At 38.7% G+C, this 17,895-nt stretch overlaps 2 protein-coding genes across 3 annotated transcripts in view; both read right to left on the bottom strand.

The window, feature by feature from the left end:
- The window catches only part of LOC128030982 (laminin subunit gamma-1), a 51,936-nt gene extending 46,663 nt beyond the window's left edge, over positions 1–5,273 (bottom strand). Inside the window, exon 1 of the mRNA XM_052619104.1 lies at positions 4,571–5,273. Coding sequence (XP_052475064.1) covers positions 4,571–4,940 — 370 coding nt within the window. The 5' untranslated portion in view covers positions 4,941–5,273. The remainder of the gene's footprint in view (positions 1–4,570) is intronic.
- Positions 5,274–7,109: 1,836 nt separating this feature from the next.
- Positions 7,110–17,784, bottom strand: LOC128030998 (ATP-dependent RNA helicase A). 2 transcript variants are annotated; one of them, XM_052619168.1, is made up of 28 exons: positions 17,646–17,784; positions 17,112–17,232; positions 16,814–16,954; positions 16,602–16,707; positions 16,226–16,359; positions 15,973–16,121; positions 15,052–15,098; positions 14,814–14,950; positions 14,638–14,727; positions 14,392–14,553; positions 14,224–14,301; positions 13,350–13,541; positions 13,114–13,255; positions 12,948–13,030; positions 12,688–12,844; positions 12,432–12,529; positions 11,992–12,205; positions 11,781–11,875; positions 11,625–11,698; positions 11,210–11,362; positions 10,959–11,119; positions 10,767–10,878; positions 10,254–10,415; positions 10,013–10,140; positions 9,672–9,901; positions 9,033–9,148; positions 8,696–8,896; positions 7,110–8,564 (listed from the first exon to the last, which is right to left on the bottom strand). In XM_052619168.1, the coding sequence occupies exons 2-28, from the start codon at positions 17,220–17,222 to the stop codon at positions 8,279–8,281; spliced, it is 3,759 nt and encodes a 1,252-aa protein (XP_052475128.1). In that variant the 5' UTR covers positions 17,223–17,232; positions 17,646–17,784; the 3' UTR covers positions 7,110–8,278. The 2 variants fall into 2 exon arrangements, with proteins under 2 accessions (XP_052475128.1, XP_052475137.1); XM_052619177.1 differs by lacking the exons at positions 15,973–16,121; positions 16,226–16,359; positions 16,602–16,707; ... (1 more) ...; positions 17,112–17,232; positions 17,646–17,784 and adding an exon at positions 15,199–15,934.
- Positions 17,785–17,895: the final 111 nt, after the last annotated feature.

The raw sequence follows: 17,895 nt of genomic DNA, 5'->3' as shown, positions 1-17,895 counted from the left end.
TACAAAGGTTTCATAAACACAAGTTTCCCACACTGAGATCATACCTTCCAGAGAATAACAATAGGTTCGAACCAGATAGCAAGCTCTTCTTTCCAACCCCCTACACTCAGGTGGGTATAATTTGCACCATCTGGTCCCCCTTCAGAAATAACAAGTTCTTTGATGGAGTTTGGATCCCCCTATGAGGGATGAGAGACGAGGACCCCAGAGCCAAAGAGAGACATTCGGCGGTTCAGTTTTTTCCCACACTGCTACTACTCATCGTCTCCTCTCTTTTAAGAAACCGAGAGAGAGAGAGAGAGGATGAGACAGGAAACAGAAAACAAGGAAAACAAGAACAGAGAGCAATTTCTTCTACGTTTTTGGCTCGTCAAGTAAACCAAGGTCAACCGTCTTACTGTAAATGCCCATTATCTCCGACACATAAACAATTGTCTGTACAAATCTTAAAGGAAGACAGCATTAAAAAGGCCACATTGTATCCTGGATAGGGTGCACCAGAATCTTCCCAGATTTAAACAATTATGAGGCAGATGTTCGACCAGACCTTTTCCCCGAACACAGAAATGAAAACAAGGAGAGCTCCTGATAAACACAAGTGGACAGCATATGATTACAAACAGGAGAAAAATGAGCTCTCTCATTTTAATGCATATCCTGTACTTACTGCTTATTGCACTTCTGTTTAGACGCTAACTGCATTTTGTTTCCTTGTACCTTACATGTGCAATGACAATAAAGTTGAATCTAATCTAATCCAATATTAAATAGTTTAGCATTTAAGTATGAAATTGAAGATGACACGGGAATCGAAAACAATATAATACAGAGTAAAATGAAAGGCACAGTTTGCACCAAGCACTGCGGATTTCTTCTTTCTATCAGTGAGGGAGGAAACATTGCACGATGAGGGCCATTCTCAAGTTAATGAATCACTCACTGCTGCAGTTTATCAGATGAAAAGAAATGCTCACCCTCCACAGAAAAATAAATACATAAATAAAATCTGATATGCACTGGGCCAATTTAAGAAGTTGGAAGTAATAGACTTGTAGGATTAAAAGTTTTTTTTTTTCTGCTTTCCTCTATCATTGCTGAAAAAATATACACCTATGAAAAAAACATTTTAAAGCTATAATTTAACAAATGTTATATAAAAATCAATGCGTTGATGACAGTCACATTGTTGAAAGACAATCTGTCAATCTACTTAAATGCCTACAGAGCCTTTATTGTGCAGTTTTAATGAGTCAATGAAAAAAAGTTCACAAAAAAAATAAACTTTAACTTACTTGTGAGTTAGCTGTTTGAATCATTTAGAGCCAATACTGAGGTCACAAATTGAAAACAGAGTCATTTTCAAAAAAACTAGGAATGGTTCATTTGAGGCAGGGTTTGCCAAAGTGGAGGTTTGTGAGGGAACTGTAGGGGTCTTATAAGATGATGAAAAGCTATTAAAGTCATACATATCAATTCTTACCTATTGGGTGAACAAGTAAATAATCTGTGTCCAAGTGTTGAGTAGCCTAAAAAGACTGGGAACCCTTGCTGTAATGTATGCTAGTATTTGTGGGACTTTCAAGATAATAGCTCCCTAGTCTTTGTCATAGGCCCCAAGTATTGTATCAATGCCTAAGACAATTCTGGAAAAACAATGTCCTAACTTCAGAAATATAAACAGGCACCTCTTGGGTATGATACAGCATAGCTAAATTTATATCTGGAATTCCTCTGGGCTGTGTCTAACAAGTAGTCCAATTTAAAACAGACAGCATCAGCAATCTTGCATTAACCTGACCATTGTTAAACCACCACATTATGTCTATTTGCCTGTACAAGTTCCCATGCATAAGTCTTCATTAGCCAGTGTCTGGATGATGATTCCCATTTCTCAGTTTTATGGCATTCTTTGGAGCATGACAGGCCAGCCAGAACTGGTTAATATAGACATACAGAAATGTTCAATAGTAAATCTACCCTCCTCATCTCTCCTCGCCCCCTGAATCTGCTAGGCCAGGCCCAAACACTCACGTTCTCCCAGGACTCAGCAGTGTCAAGTTAAGACATGCCTGCTTGTGCCTCGACCATCCCAACAAATGCAGAATAAACATGAAAGCCATCAAAGGCAGAGCACATAAAATAAAAGCTTATGGCTGGGATCCAGACTACTTGTAGGTTCCCACCTATGGAGTGGCTTTGAAAACTAACTAACAAAAAAAATGACAGGAGAATAAAACAAATCTGAATCATGTTATATTTTGGCTTCTGTTTTCAATACGATGCTTAAAAAGGAATGCAAAAATATGTATTTTTAAGCAAAATTTGGAGTACTGCATTAAAACATTGTTTGAAAAAAATGTCAGAAATGATGCATATTAAAAACTTGATAAATATAAAATGTCCTTGTTTTTCGGGGTTTCGTTTAGATTTAGTTCCTCCGCTCATCTCACCGCACATGTAATTTCCCGACAAGCATGTAATGAGTTTAGCGGAGTTTTAAAGCTTAACCTGCAATCTTTCTTCGCTGGAAATGTTTACATTTATTTATAAATATTTTCTTTAGTTTGAAGACTATGCCAGAAGCACATTTATTAAAAGTATTAATTTATTTATCAAATAAATAAAAAATACAATTGTGGCTCGACAGTTATGTTAATTTCATTACCTTGCTTAGGCACATAATCAAGACAAAAAGCACCAAATATCATATGGCCGTAAGTTTCACAGTTTTAATGATACGATTCAAATGCAAAATGCCTAAATCAACAAGAAGAACTAAAGTGAATAAGAAGAAAGGCATCTGACTGAAATGGCCCGTCGTAGACCATGTGCTAACAAATGGCTACTAATAAACCAAGTGTATGATAGGAACATTGAAAGCCAAATCACTTCCTCTTCCATTATCAAAAAGTCTTATTGACACCCTGATTACAGCTCATTAGACATGCTTATTACTTACATATTTGCCTACTTATATAGCTGCGTCTACTTGGGAATGAAAAACTACAGAGGTCATGGCTTGCTGGGACTCTACTAATTGGTTACATCAGTGGTTTCCAACCCTGGTCCTGGAGGCACCCCAACACTGCACATTTTGCATGTCTCCTTTCTCTGACACATCAATTTCAGGTCTTGAAGTCTCTACTGATGAGCTGATGACCTGAATCAGAATCAGGTGCATTTGATTAAGGAGACATGAACAATGTGGACTGTTGGGTTGCCTCCAGGACCAGGGTTGGAACCCAGTGGGTTATGATACTGCTCTTTTCCCACAGGCAGAAGGACCTCCTCCTGCAACCCAATCATTCTGCTTATGCTGGAAGAAACTCAATGATTTGCGTAATGTGCAAAGCTTCAACTCCATGCCAGATCTAACAGAGGGTCTACATCATTGTCTTAAACGCTATCTTGTATGATCTTCTTAGGTAAGGTTTCTACATGACGGCCACAAGAACTACAGAACAGTAAAGCTTGAGATGTATTTAAGAGGTAATGGTTCTTGCTAAATGAACTCCAGTATATGATAACAATACAATACAACAAAGAGTTGAACCATGACAATTGGAAACATGAAGATTTATTATTGCCCAAAGCTATGAAATAGCATTATTTCACAATGCATTTCACCAGCAGAACTGAGTGATCACTATTATTAGTATAATGCAGAAAACTACAATTGCCAGATTTTTTCACATCTTAGCAGATCGAAAAGTGGACAGATCATTATGAGCTTAGAAGTAACTATAGCCCAATAGTTATTTATTTATGGGATGCTAGCAGAAAGGCACCAAGCACTGCGGATTTCTCTCTACAACTTCCTTTGCTTAGTTTACGATAAAGCCTAATTTGTTAACATTAATGCATCAAAGATAATGCATTAAATAATCTAATAATAAGCATTTAGAGTTAGATTTTTACAAGATAACTACATTTTAAATTAACATTTAATAAATTCTGTAGAACTGCTGTTCATGTTAGCTTATGTTAACTAATAAGATATTATTATAAAGTGTTACGTTATTTTACTTGATATACTATTAGTCAGAATGGCTATTTAATAGTTTATTACTACTTCCTTGTGAGATTAATAACACATTATTGACTAATAAATGAATAAATCTAACAAATGGAACAGATACTAGCAACTATCTAGTAAGGAACTAAGAAATAAATAGTGAATAATAACAAGCATGCTTATTACCAGTGAATAGTAATAACAAGTAAGAGTGGAATTGGTGTCTACAGCTATTAGAACACATACTAGTCAGAAGTGAATAGCTAATATCTGAAACACCGATCTCTTTAGATTTCAATAAAACATGCAGTATGTTAATAGTAAAAATTAAGTAGTTATGTATCACTATCAATAGTGACAATAAGCAAAGGAATAAATTATAGTACGCAACGAATACATACGAATAGCTACTAATGAAACAGAGATGACTTTAAATAACACATACTAAATCGACTTGTCATAACACCAGAACAACTTTTCCTTACAGCGCAGGAAAACAACATTTTCGTGACTCTGAAACACAATTTGACGAGAATACAAGAGAGAGCTGCCTACCCAGGTGAAGGGTGAGGTTGATGGAGTTCGGGTACTGGATGCCCGCTAACATAGTCTGACTTTGCCACCAGGTGGTATCCGACTGGGTGTTGTAATCGGTGAGAAATCCAGCGCCGTGGTAGTTTCTGGGGTCTCCGGCATCGCAAATGTGGCATGATTTAGTGACTCCCGTTACCCCGGTCTGTAAACAGTATTCTTCAGGCGGCGAGCCGCAAGTGTTGGTGGCCACTACGGTTACATTGAAAGCGGCGTTAACAAACTCTGGCATGCAGCGCTGAGGCCGATCGTACTCGCCTGTACATTCATCCATCGCTCCATGACTGCACGCTGCCCACAAAGTCCATAATAACAAACAGCTAAAAAGCGACATTGTGTCCTTTTTTCACGCACCTTAAGTAGCTACCGTCACTGTCCTGATCCCTTAAAAAGTTTGCGGTAACTCGCAAGCTACCGAGTTTGTGGTTTAATAAATAAATTCATGCGGAAAATGGTGGTAATCGCTTCAACTCCAAAAAGCGATAGTTGTGGCTTAATCTCCTCGCGACTTCTCTCTTGCAGACCTTCACTTTATTAGTGTTTTTTAACCACCGCCATGTGAAAAAAAAACTTTTGGAGAAATGGAGCTATTTGCGACTACACCCTGGCTGCTAGTGCGCAAGTCAAAGTACATCCAAAAAATCCCTACGTCTACTTCCGCCTGAAGGATGCTTTGATGGACCGCCGACCCGCTAAACAAGGCAAATCCAAATGGGAGGCATGAGTGGGCGTGGCGTAAGCTGCATGAGCTTTGCACCTTTCCGATTGGTCAGTTTCCCAGTCAACTCCAGTGGTGGGTGGGGGCAGAATTTCATACCTCATAGATTCTCAACATAGCGACCACTAATTATCCGTAAATAAATATGTGTTAAACCAAGGCTTGATTGTTGATTTGTCATCAGAAAATTCCCGAAATAAGCTGTCCATATGTAGGCAGGCAGTTCAGCAGGCTAATTAAAGCTGTCTCCATTTAAACACTTTTCTGTGTTTTCCACCTTCACAGTCATCTTGAGGTATTTTCAAAGAGACTCACTTTCCGGATGAATCCCCCCGTGCTATGAATAACTAAGAGATGATAGCCGTTGCTTGCTTTGAGCAGTGGGTTCAAAGAGCAAGGTTATATATACTTACTCTACCAGGCAAGGGTGTATCCGACAACTTTAAATAGCTGAGAGTTACATTTTGTGGTCCGTTTATTAATATTTTACCAGCATTGTTTCATCCATTTCAAGATAAATCCTTCAGACTCGTGTTTTCAGGTGTGTATTATATGAGATTTTCTGTCATATCTTACCTCAAAATAATTTTTTTATGCAGCTAGCATATTCAAAGGTTTCAAATAGCTAACAACTAGCTTATTTTTTTATTCCATTTTTATTATATATTACCTCAAAATTTACTTTATTCAAAATAATAATATGCAAACTATTTTTAATGCAAATAAGCCCAGAACCTTATCACTATAAGCAAACCCAAAGGCTTTACAGAAATAACTAACTAAACAGTAATAAAATAAAATAACAAGTTACAGTTAGTCATAGTAAAAGAAATAAATACATTAACAAATAGAATAGGCTATTTTGGCAATGTATTTTATTTTTTTCTCAATTCATATCACACTGAACTGTCCTTTCTTTTCGCATTGGATATTCCCAAATAAAGTTTGCTCCATGGATTGATTGGAAAGTGAGAGCTTGTGTACTGAATTATCTAAAAAGGTATGTGTGGCATTGATAAGACCTACAGCAGATATCGTATCTGATAATCTCTATGAGCCTAGTGAGTGTTTCAGACTGGCAGTGAGCAGAAAGACCATCTTCAGATCCAGTCTTCAGACACATTCCTTAGATAATACTATTAAGATTTAATCAAATAGTCATCAAAGAACAAAACTTTGGTGTTTATCAAGACAATCAATCAGTGGAGATTAACTGGTTTAATTTCTCTATAAAATAGAATTAGCTCAGTTGGAAATACATTTGTTTACATTTCCTTCATAAAAGCAAAAATATGCTTAGATATCTTTGAGCTAAGATTTTTGATGTCTAGCAGCATTATATAACCTTTGACCTTGCAATCAGCAGTCAGCTGTGTACTAGACTTCTATAAATCAGTCGCCACGTCTTACTATATTCAAGACGGGGGAAACGAGGGCTAGATTTATTCCTGTCAAAATGAGAAATGAGTCTCAACACTTTTGTCAAATACTCGTTCCTACCCCCCATACTGCTGCATCAAGCTCAGGCATGCCCTGGATGTGGATTGCCTCACTGCTACCCTCAAACTTTCAACACATTCATCAGCAATTGTTCTCGAAGGAGATTTAGTCTATCCAGGATATAAGAGACATGCATTCTCTCATTTGACCCAGAGGCTACGACTACATTCTCCTCAGACATATTCCAAGGATCCTCTGGGATCTTGCTGTAGTGCAAAATTAGCTTTTATAGATATAGAGTAATTTGTAGAAAATTTTTTAAGTAACAACAAGACGAGTTATAAGTAAGAGTGCACAGAATAGGTTTTATTGAATTATGAATACTCTACTTCGGATTTAAAGCGCCCTCTATCGGTTATTATTATCAAACGCCTTTGCCGTAAGCCAAATAAACATTATAAACAAATCCTATAAACGTTAGATATGTGGCAGTCATTTAAATCATTTATAGGAATAGTTCATTTAAACAAAATGTACCTAATATACATAAAATATCTTGCCAGCATTTTAATTTTACGCACCAAACACTACAATTACATAAAACTAAATGTAAATCTAAAGGCTTAAACCTTGATATTTAATATTTTTGTTAAAGTTATTTGATAGCCAAAAATTATTTACAGTTGCTCAAATATCACTATATCAATGTATTGCATGTTCCGAAACAGAATGCACATTGAGAAAAAAAAGAGAGAGAGAAAAAAAGAAAAGAATAAACTTGCTTTATACTTTTCACTCAGTGTTCCAAAACTCTTGTGTGGTACACCGTTTCATAGCCATGCTTTTCCAGCTGCAAAAATGTCACTTTGTATTTTGTATCTTTGGAAAGACACAGATTCTGAAAACTGAAATAATGTAAATATTAAAGTACAATATTCATGCATTTATCAGTCAGCAATATTATTCCAATATTATTACATACAAACAGGTTTCTGTTTATTTCACATTATTTTCTTAAAATGCATATTTCTAAACTGAGTTGTTTGGTTTAGAGAACAAAATGTTGCTCCATTCAAATAGAAAAAAACTTGGCTGGGGTTACACATTGCTGCACAACCACACATCTGGAAACTGAGATTTTAATTCCCACCAGAAACTTTATGGTTTGATTGTCAGTGAACTTAATTCTTACAGGGCATTAGAGAGATCAAGAAGATTTTAAATATAATAAAGAAATGATTCAAAATATTAATAAAAAATAACTTCATTATAATACATCACTTAAAATGTATTTGACATCTATAAAAAAATGAGTAAACATCATTGGTCACAAATAGTTATTTTAATAACTGTTATTAGATGACAATATGGCAGTCATGATTCAACTTTTTTATACACATACAAAAAAAAAAAAAAAAAAAAAAAACCTGGAAAGGACTGATTAACCCAAAGAAACAAAACTCAAAACATAATTTTCTACCTTCTCAAAGATATTCTTGTTCAGATATTCAGCTTTAATAACCACCTCTGTTTCCTCCCCAGCCACCTCTGTTTCCCCTCCCTCCATATCCTCCTCCTCCACCTCCCCTGTATCCTCCACCTCCATTAGATCCTCTGTATCCACCGGACCCCCTGTATCCACCCCCGCCTCCACGATACCCTCCAGACCCTCTGTAGCCACCTCCTCCGCCTCTATATCCTCCACCAGACCAGGATCCACCTCCTCCACGACCCCTGAACTCTCCGCCCCCTCCAAAGTCACTACGTGCCATCTTTGGTGGACGAGGACCATCTCCAAAGCTATAAAAAATAAATAAAAAAATAAAACGATTTGTTAAAACAATACAATTAACATCTCAATTTCAAAAGAGTTCTGTAAGCAAGCTTCATCCTAAATAAGCCAATTAAATGCATGGGTTCAATGATCTCACCGTGGGTTGGAGGCCATAAGGTTGATGCCCGCTGACGAGGGTCTAGACACAAGCCGAATGACGTTCAGCAAGCGCTCATTGTTGGGATCCAAATTTCGGATGTATTCTGGGTCTTTGGTCACCTCCACCACCAGGGCTTCCATCAGTGCCCTCAGGGCCGCCACACCACCGGCTACATCATGGGGAATCTTCAATTTGATCCTGCAGAAGGGAGGAATATTCTGCATTATCACTGGAAAACTACTCTTGTTGGCTTCCATGCAAATATTTGGCTTGCTCCCAGGATTCCAGAGCACTTATTTTTGTTGTTTATGGTTCATCTTAATGAAACACATACCAGTCATCAAGCTCAACAACTTCCCCATTGGAGGTGATCTTCTTCGAGCCGAACAGAATAAGCTGAAGAGGACTGACAAGAGTCATTCCTTTGGCAGAAATGGCTCGAGTTCGGATCTATAATCACAAAAGACAAAATCATACTTGCATTTTCCTAAAAGCTGACAAAAATAACTTTTAGGAGATGATATAAATCACCATTCGAAGTCAGAAATGAACACTTTTATTCACCAAGTACGCATTCAAACTTACCAAATGTCACAGGAATGAATTACAAATAGAAATCAATGTTTTGTATTTTTGAATGGGTCAATGCTAAATAAATGGACTAAAAATCTCAAACCCCAAACTTTGGATTGGTAGTGTATGCATTTAAAAATGTACATTTTCTCTCGGTCTTGCACTATACAGTCCAATCAGATATTTGAATTGGACTATATAGTTTTGATTGGATTGGATTCTAATATGTAAGATTGGATTCTAATATTTGAATAAAAACGGTCCACCCCCTAATATATTATCTGCAACTGATTAGCAAGTTTAAAAAAATGGTTCATGGCTGTGGTGTAACTAAAGTCTGCATTAAGTATAAATGGAGCCAAAAAATTATAGTAGTTTAAAGCTAGACTTTCAAACCAACCTTTTCCCCAAAGACAAAAAAAGGAGATGGATACACCATATCGTGGCTGCTGAATGGACAGTTGACTGAGGATTTGTGAATGAGAGCACTTCGCCCCTCGGTGGTCAGGATCTTCCTTTTCTCTTTGTGGTAACACACATTTGGGTAAGAGCCAAACGTCAGCAGAGAGATCACCACATCCAAGTTATTGTCTGGTCCCACAGTGTTAAACACCTGATTCAGGAGGCACTCTACAAGAAAGGGAAAAGCCAAAAATCCACTATGAATCTCTCTAAATAACCTCTGAGGACTGAAATAAACTGTAGCACTACATGGAAGTGCATTAAGAAGCACAGCTTAACCTTCAGGGAAGCCGACATTGACAAGAATGTCTTTCAGCTGGACCTTGGCCTCCCAAGTCATCCTCAAAGTGGGCATGTTCAGCCTCTTGTGCTCACAAAACCGGATCTCTGCATCCTCACCTCCCATCCTGGAAAATGAGAAATGTATTTATATTGCGAATCCTTCAATAAACCAGAATTAAAACAACAACAAAAAACACTAAAAGGTCTCCAGATCTAGCACAATGGCATCTGGACTCACCGGACTTCATCCCAGGCCTGGAAGACAGAGAGTAAGGCAACATGATCTGAGAAACGGGAGCCCGCAAAGTTCCTATGAACAAAGCCGAGTCGCTTGCCCTCGTTGATGAAGGGCTCAGGGAAACAGGCTGCTGCTGAGATAGTGCACAAGGCATCTCCAACACTAAACAACAAACACAAATAATACAACAGGTCATTTATGGGGGGAACAACTAAATAAAGGACACATTAAATTGCTCAAGAGTGACCATAAAAACATCAATAATATTTAACATTGCATTTATAAAAATAAACACAATCTTTGTGATCATACAGACTACTTTCAAAAACCTTACTCTTACTGGCCCCAAACGTTTGAACATTAGTGTATAAGCATTTAGAATTATTCTTTCCCATCATTTTTTTTCTTTACTTTATTACATCTTTTTAGGGTTAAGTATGACCTGTAAGTTCTTGACAGGTTTGTGAGACTCATCCATTTCATAACCAGCCAAGGTTGGATGAATGAACTTACTTAAAGATGCATCCTATGATCATCATCTTTCCCAGACGTGGTTCGATAGGCAGTTTGGCCAGAATACGTCCCAGTGGAGTCAGCTCATCATTACAGTCTAGAGCATCCAGCTCTGGGGAACAACACAGGCTTGTTTGATTTGGTTCACTTCGACATCATCAGCATTAAGATGTATAACAGCAGAAGCCGTACCTCTCAGTGTATGTTCAGCTTCAATAACGGCATCCAATGGAGGCGGCTCAATGGCTTTGGACAAGAAATTTCCGATGGCACCCAATCTCAGTAGCTTGATGCTGAGGGCCACTTCATGGAGGGGCGTGCGGAAGATTTCAGGAGTCATATGGGTCTCCAGCCTGCGGAACAATCACTGCAGTCATCAACATTCCGCAAAATGTGTGATTTTGTCTAAGGTTTTAGTACAACTGAAGAATGACATTTCATACTTGTCAAAACGAGCTCTGCTGCACAGGTGAAAGCAGAAGCCGGGTCTGACTCTGCCAGCTCGTCCCTTCCTCTGCTCAAGGTTGGTCTTGGAGGCCCACACTGTGGCATAGTTTGTCATGTTGTTGTGAGAAGTGAACAACTTCACTTTCTGCCTGCATGACAGATAGTTGATATTTTAGACCATTTGTACACAAAATGGGGCATATAGAGAAGAGAGAAAGCACTTTGTATGTTCTGCGTTACATAAAAGAAGAATGTTGGGAGCCAAACAGCTTTGGTTACCATTGACTTCTACAGTACTTACAAAAAAATAGACACCTTTAATGATATTTTGTGTTCCACAAACGAAAGTCATGGGGTTAATAAATGACAGAATTGTAATTTTTGGGTGATTTATCTCTTTAAGCTGCTTACTTGCAGGAGTCGAGGACAAAGACCACATCGTTGATAGTGATGCTGGTTTCAGCGATGTTGGTGGACAAAATGACCTGTGGTGTGTTCACAAAATTTGTTTCAATCAAATGCTTTATTATATCAGTTCCTAAACTGCACAGTGAGACATCTCCATACCTTAGTCACACCCTCAGGAGTTGGCTCAAACACTCGTCTCTGTTCTTCCCTGGGGATCTGAGAGTGAAGGGGCAGGATTCGGTAGCGAGGACCACCTTTGAGGGACACAATATTGGAGGAATCACTATGAGATATATTAAGTGATCAGGAGATAAAAACCTATCTGGAAAAATATTTTTTGCTTGAGTAGGAGTAGAATATCATTACAGACCGAAGTGTGGGTTCATCTCCAGGTATTTCTGCATGGAATAGATGAGGTTCCAGCCTGGCAGGAAGACTAGCACGGCCCCTGGTACTTCCAGTGTTTCAATGTACTTCAGCAAAGCCTCAATGAGCTCGAAAGGAGTTTCCTTCTCATTCAACTGAGACATGGCACGCTTGGTTTCAGCGGTATACTCAGATCCACAGATGAAATTACAGTTCACCTGCAGAAAACACAGAAATAGAAAAGTAAAGCATTTCCAGGATCAATTTAAGTAAACTATTATCTGATCAGTGCTGTACAGTAAAGTTTAGTGAGTTAAATGCAGCTGTTCATCAACCATATCCTTCAGAAATCATTCTGATTTGGTGCTCAAGAGGAAAGATTTCTTATTAAAAGCTGTGCTGCTTAATATTTTTATGAAAACATGATAACAAACAAAAACATACATCTTCCTCTCCACCATCTTCATCTTTATCTTTTTTCTTCCGGTCCATTGGTGGTGGTACGAAATGAGTCATCTGAACGCAGTCTTCTAGAAAATACACTGGAGATATAGAAACGTACAAACAATAAGCTTTCAGGTTGTTGAAACCAATTCAACAGTGTTTTACATCGTTTTTCATCCCGTATGTGTGATTATGTTAAAATTAACTAATTAAAACAACATTATAACACATTGCATTGGTGAAACGTGCTCCTCACCTTGCACAGGATGTGCACGTCCTTGCACCTCGATGATAGGACAGTTAAAAAAGTATTCCCTGAACATGGTGGTGTCAATGGTGGCAGACATGAGGATGATGCGCACGTCAGGGTAAGCCTGGACCACATCCCTCAACACTACCAACAGGAAATCAGTCTGGACAGAAAAACATAATGTGGTGAGAGAGTATAGGTCGAGAGAGTCTACACCTCTCTAACCCATTTAAAGCTGATATGGTGTGGTGAGACACTGGACTTACATTTAAGTCCCTCTCATGGATTTCATCCACAATCACATGACTTATTCCACGGATACCAGATTCCAGCTTCCTCAGCAACACCCCTGTGAATAAGACGTTTTTTTTAAGTTCTATCATCCAACCCTGTGCAGTGTGCCACAGTCAAAGATTATAAAGTGAAACGCACCGACTGTGCAGAAGAGGATGCTGGCATGAGGTCTGGGCAGGACAGACTCAAAGCGCACACTGTAGCCACAGCTTTTCCCCACCTCCTCTCCTCTCTCGAACGATACTCGTTCAGACACTGACACAGCACTGATCCGTCTTGGCTGAGAGGACGAGAGGCAGCAATAGCAAGTCACATTACTGGCGGTCTTATGGTGACGGAGCACACAAAATCAATATGCATTTCAACAGACTCACCTGCGTAACAATGATATTGCATTCAGATGCCCTGCCTGCCTGTATGAACTCATCCAAGATGTACTGAGGAACCTGAGTGGTCTTTCCGCAGCCAGTGGCTCCACGAATAATGACCACTGGGTTTTTGTTAATGGTGGACATGATTTGCTCTTTGAAATTCTTAACTGGCAGCTGACTTCGCTCCATGAGAATCTGTAAAAGACCATGTGCTTAGTTGATTTGACAAAACTAAATGCATTTAGTCCGTCAACAATTCTCACTCATGCAAAATGCTCACACTGAAAGCTAAAACATAGGCTTGCTGAATATTCCATAAAACATAAAAAGTTTAAAGCATGTGAAATTTTTGGTACGGACATACCTCCTATTGAAACAGGACACTAGGTTTAGGATATATATTCCAAGGCTTGTACATGATTATGATGCATTTTCTGAACATCTGACATGCCATTGTTAACATTTTACATTGTTGGTCCATTTTTCAGAAGTGACATGATGTGTGGCGACGCATACTCTGAATTTGTGTTCTGGATTTAACCCATCCAAGTGCACACACACCGTAGTGAACACACACCCAGAGCAGAAGAGAAAAACTGTACATTTTAAATGTGCATACATTCATGTTTAGTACGCCAACATTTAACATAGAAATATCCTCAGCCTAGTTTGCCTAGCTATGCTTTCTAAGGTTTAAAATAGAATATATAATAATGTACACACTATTTTTTTGTATACATATTTTGCTCGACTGCCATCATGGGGGAGTTAGTATTATTGTCTTTTTCTTTGCTTTGTAAAGTGAAATGCCCTCAAATATAATACACCAACTAAAACCCACAAAACATCAGTTTTTCAAGGCAGTTTTTAATCTCACCGTCTGCAGATTTTTGTCCTGTTCGAGCTGATAGTTGAGCTCCTGCAGCAGGTCTGTGCTGATCTGTTCTGGGGTACACTGCAAACCAAAGCACAATAGGTTTTCAGTGGTATGAAGTACATCACATCAATTTCATTTGTTATCATTCAGTTAAAACAGCAGACTCACAAATGCCAGTGGTCCTTCGTCAATGTTGGAGCTGGTCCAGGGGTTCCAGTTGACCTGCGGTGGAGACCACGGCACCACCCCTGCTGTGCTCTGCCTTTGTGAGGGCTCAAACTGAGCCATCTTCCCTTGCACCAGAGATACTGGACTGTTGGGGTCCTGAGGCTAAGACAGGACACACAACAACGTCTTGGCACTTATTCTTACTTGGTAATGCAAAGTCAAGCAGTTTTCCTGTCCATCACTTACAGGAGAAGGGATCAGGATGCCAAGTTCCTGCACAATACCGCGTATTTGCTGCTGTACATCATCACTGAGATTCACTTCATATACATCCACCTGTCCCAGCAACCAAATCAAGAAGTCAGAAGAGTCCGTCAGCAGACAGGTCTCAGAAGATAGATTAACTGGGGTGTAAAACTCACACTCTCTCCTTCTTTCTTCTTGCTCTGTCCTGTGTAGGCTTCTATAACCCCCAAATGGTAAAGCTGACGGACAATAGACAGCGCGGATGACTGGGCGGCCAGCTTCTTCGTAGAGCCATGCTCACGAGCAGTAACCTCTGGAAAAGTAGGGAAGCTTTAGCATGGACACGGCCTCTGACGTCAAACTATTTGCCCTTGACCTAAAAGTTTATTATGTGGAAGGTTTTCGGATACTTACTCCTACCCAGTTGTCTTACAAAGACTGTCATCTCAGCAATAAAACTCCTATAACAGAGCTAGATTTAAAATCAAGATGTCCCAACATGACATTTAACCCACAGGTACCTTTGCAAGATTGAAGCACAAATAAACTCTGCAAACTGACCTCTTAACCGGACAGCACGCGTGATCAACAGAGTGACATTTCAGCACAGAGTCCGTACAGGACAACCCATCCTGAGCAGGTTTGTTTTTCTGCTAGACTTCTAAACATGCCGTTATTCCTTTCTAGGTACTGGAGGCCTTGACCCCTGATGGATGAGTGACACCAGAAATCACAACCAGATATTATTTTCCTCATAAACCCAACCAATCACATACTTCACCATGTGACCTCTTAGTGTGGCCTAAGTCACGTCACATGTTTTCCCCACATGTTTAAGGTTGTGATTTCTGGTCTTTCTATTGCCCCCCTTTAAGATTACATACTATATGGGTCAATCTGGCAAAACAAAACATGTCCAGGTCACATTTCACCCCTAAATAATGTAAATAAATATGCATAATTTTTTTTTATCCATCTTAATAGTTTTATTGCATTGTTATCTTAATTGTATCAATTAAATATATTATTCTTATACTATTCTATTTTCATTACTATAATTTATTCTTTTGAGTTTGGAGTGAAATATGACCTGGACACGCTCTTGACAATTTTCGTAAGATTCACCCATGTAATATTGTTGATTTTGAAAAGTTACATCCCATCTGAGTCTTTTAGTTGTCCGAGATCTCCTTGAGGTTATATACACATCAAGGAGTTCTCTGTCATTGTTTCAGTCCGGCAGAAAAACAAACCCTTTGATACAATACATTTAGATGCAACGAGCCTTATAATTAAACTATAATCTACTATAGAAGTGAATGTGAACGTGCAGACCTGTTGTGGTCAGGCCCCACTTGGCTGTACTTGTAGTCGGTTTGGTTCTTCTCCTTCTGAAAGAACTGGTTCAAACGAGCTTTTGCATTGTCCAGAGTCCAGTTCCCATGCAGGCCAGCATTTAGATCAACTTCCTCGGCTTCTAAGGTCTTGGGAATGAGGGAAAAAAATAACTTAAACTCTCAGAAACTTTCTATAATGGTAGTCAAAAACAGGCAAAAAAATAAAATAATAATAATAATAATAACCCTACCGCTTTTGCATCCTGTTCATCTCTCTTGGAATAATACTCCTGGATGTTGGCTCCTCGCTCCCATTGTGTGTTACCAAAACCAGAATAGCCCAAACCTGTGACTCCAGGGACAGGTGCAGAACCCTCAGGAGGTTCTGAGATTCAGGAAGAATACAGCATTACAATGTTTTTTTTTTTTTTTTTAAATCAAACTTATAAATTTTTTAAATAACACCAGTGTGTCAATACAAGTGGCTGGTTAGCTAACCTGAGGCCAAAAGGGATCTTTCTCACTGATATCTAAACAACATCTAAAACACTGATATTACATTATAGCAGTTGTTTCGTTAGCAACAATAACTAATTACTGGATGATTCTAGGTAGAATATAAGATACCTCCATCTGATTCCTTCTTCACAGCCAGATGTGGAGGTAGTGGACAGTTGGATGGGAGATTTCCAAATCCACCACCTTCCTCATTCCCTCCATCAGGTACGCTGACCTGAGAAAAAAAGAAAAAGAAAAAAAAAAAGGATAAATGTAAGCTCAGACCCTCCTCACAACACATGAGCAGTGAGAGAACTGGTAAACACAGATGTGATACTGACCCCAAGAGCAGGAACTTCGCCAGGACTAACTTCTTTCATCCGAACAAGATAATTCACAAAATCTCGGGCTGCATTGGACTGAGCATCCTTCTTGCTGGTAGAATTACCCATGCCAATGTAACTGTAACTTTCAACACGCACCTTAAAGAAACATGGTTCAAAACAGTTAACAACTACAACAATAAAACGCCTTATGTAAACACACACACACACACACACACATACAAAACATTTTTATTTTAAGTATTTTTATATAAAATTTGCAAATCACTTTGAGAGGCCTCAGCCTTAATCTTACCTCACACACGAATTTTTGTCTGTTTTTATTTCCAGCTGCTCGGATGTCATAGCTCGGCGTTAGCTTCTTTTTTCCACACCAAGCATACAAAAAGTTCTTAATGTCCGCCATTGTTGACAGCCTGCATGTGAACATGTGCATTAAATTTATAAAACGATTAAAAAATAAGAGATTATCAATCGCCCATAGGAAAATAATATGGTGTAAACTGCAATCTGCCCATTTCCTCACAGATAAACATAACCATGACCTGACTGCAAAATTACAGAGAGATAAATAACTGTATCCAACTCGATACTGTGGTAGTTAGAATTGTAAACTCTCAGCACAAGAAAAATCATACATTTAAAACACACAAATGAACATCTAATGAGGTTTCTTGGCTATATATTTGCAGGTAAGTTAGTCTGCTGCAATCTGAAAGGGCTAACATTAACTAGCCGGTTCCTGCAACCACATCCAAGCCATATAATAACATTATTGGTAAATTATTAAATACAACTTAAGATGGTCCTCTCTACGTTTGTATCATACCCGACAAATGGCCTTTTGTGCGAATCCAAATAAGACGCTCACGATGTTCAGGAAAGCCTCTGTTACAGGAAAGCTTTCACTTTCTGTGGAAAGCTAGCGGAGCAGAAAACACAGGAAGTGACGCAGCCTTGAAAGCGTAGAAAATCCAATGCAAACTCGATCCTTGTGACGCAGATTCACCTCACTGAAGTATAAATATAATGGATAACACATATAGATTTGGGGGTCAAAATTAGGATTACTATTGACT

Source organism: Carassius gibelio, chromosome A2 (assembly GCF_023724105.1).
Source record: "Carassius gibelio isolate Cgi1373 ecotype wild population from Czech Republic chromosome A2, carGib1.2-hapl.c, whole genome shotgun sequence".
Taxonomy (NCBI): Eukaryota; Metazoa; Chordata; class Actinopteri; order Cypriniformes; family Cyprinidae; genus Carassius; species Carassius gibelio.
This window is presented reverse-complemented; position numbering and strand designations above follow the sequence as displayed.

What these genes read in the sequence shown, in the direction of transcription:
- LOC128030998 (XM_052619168.1), bottom strand. Translation starts at nt 17,222, where the DNA reads ATGGCGGACATTAAGAACTTTTTGTATGCTTGGTGTGGAAAAAAGAAG. An exon ending in TTTGTCCTCGACTCCTGCAA is followed by an intron (nt 11,363 to 11,624) that starts GTAAGCAGCTTA and finishes TCTGTCATGCAG; the next exon opens with GCAGAAAGTGAAGTTGTTCA. An exon ending in AGCTGAACATACACTGAGAG is followed by an intron (nt 10,879 to 10,958) that starts GTACGGCTTCTG and finishes GTTGTTCCCCAG; the next exon opens with AGCTGGATGCTCTAGACTGT.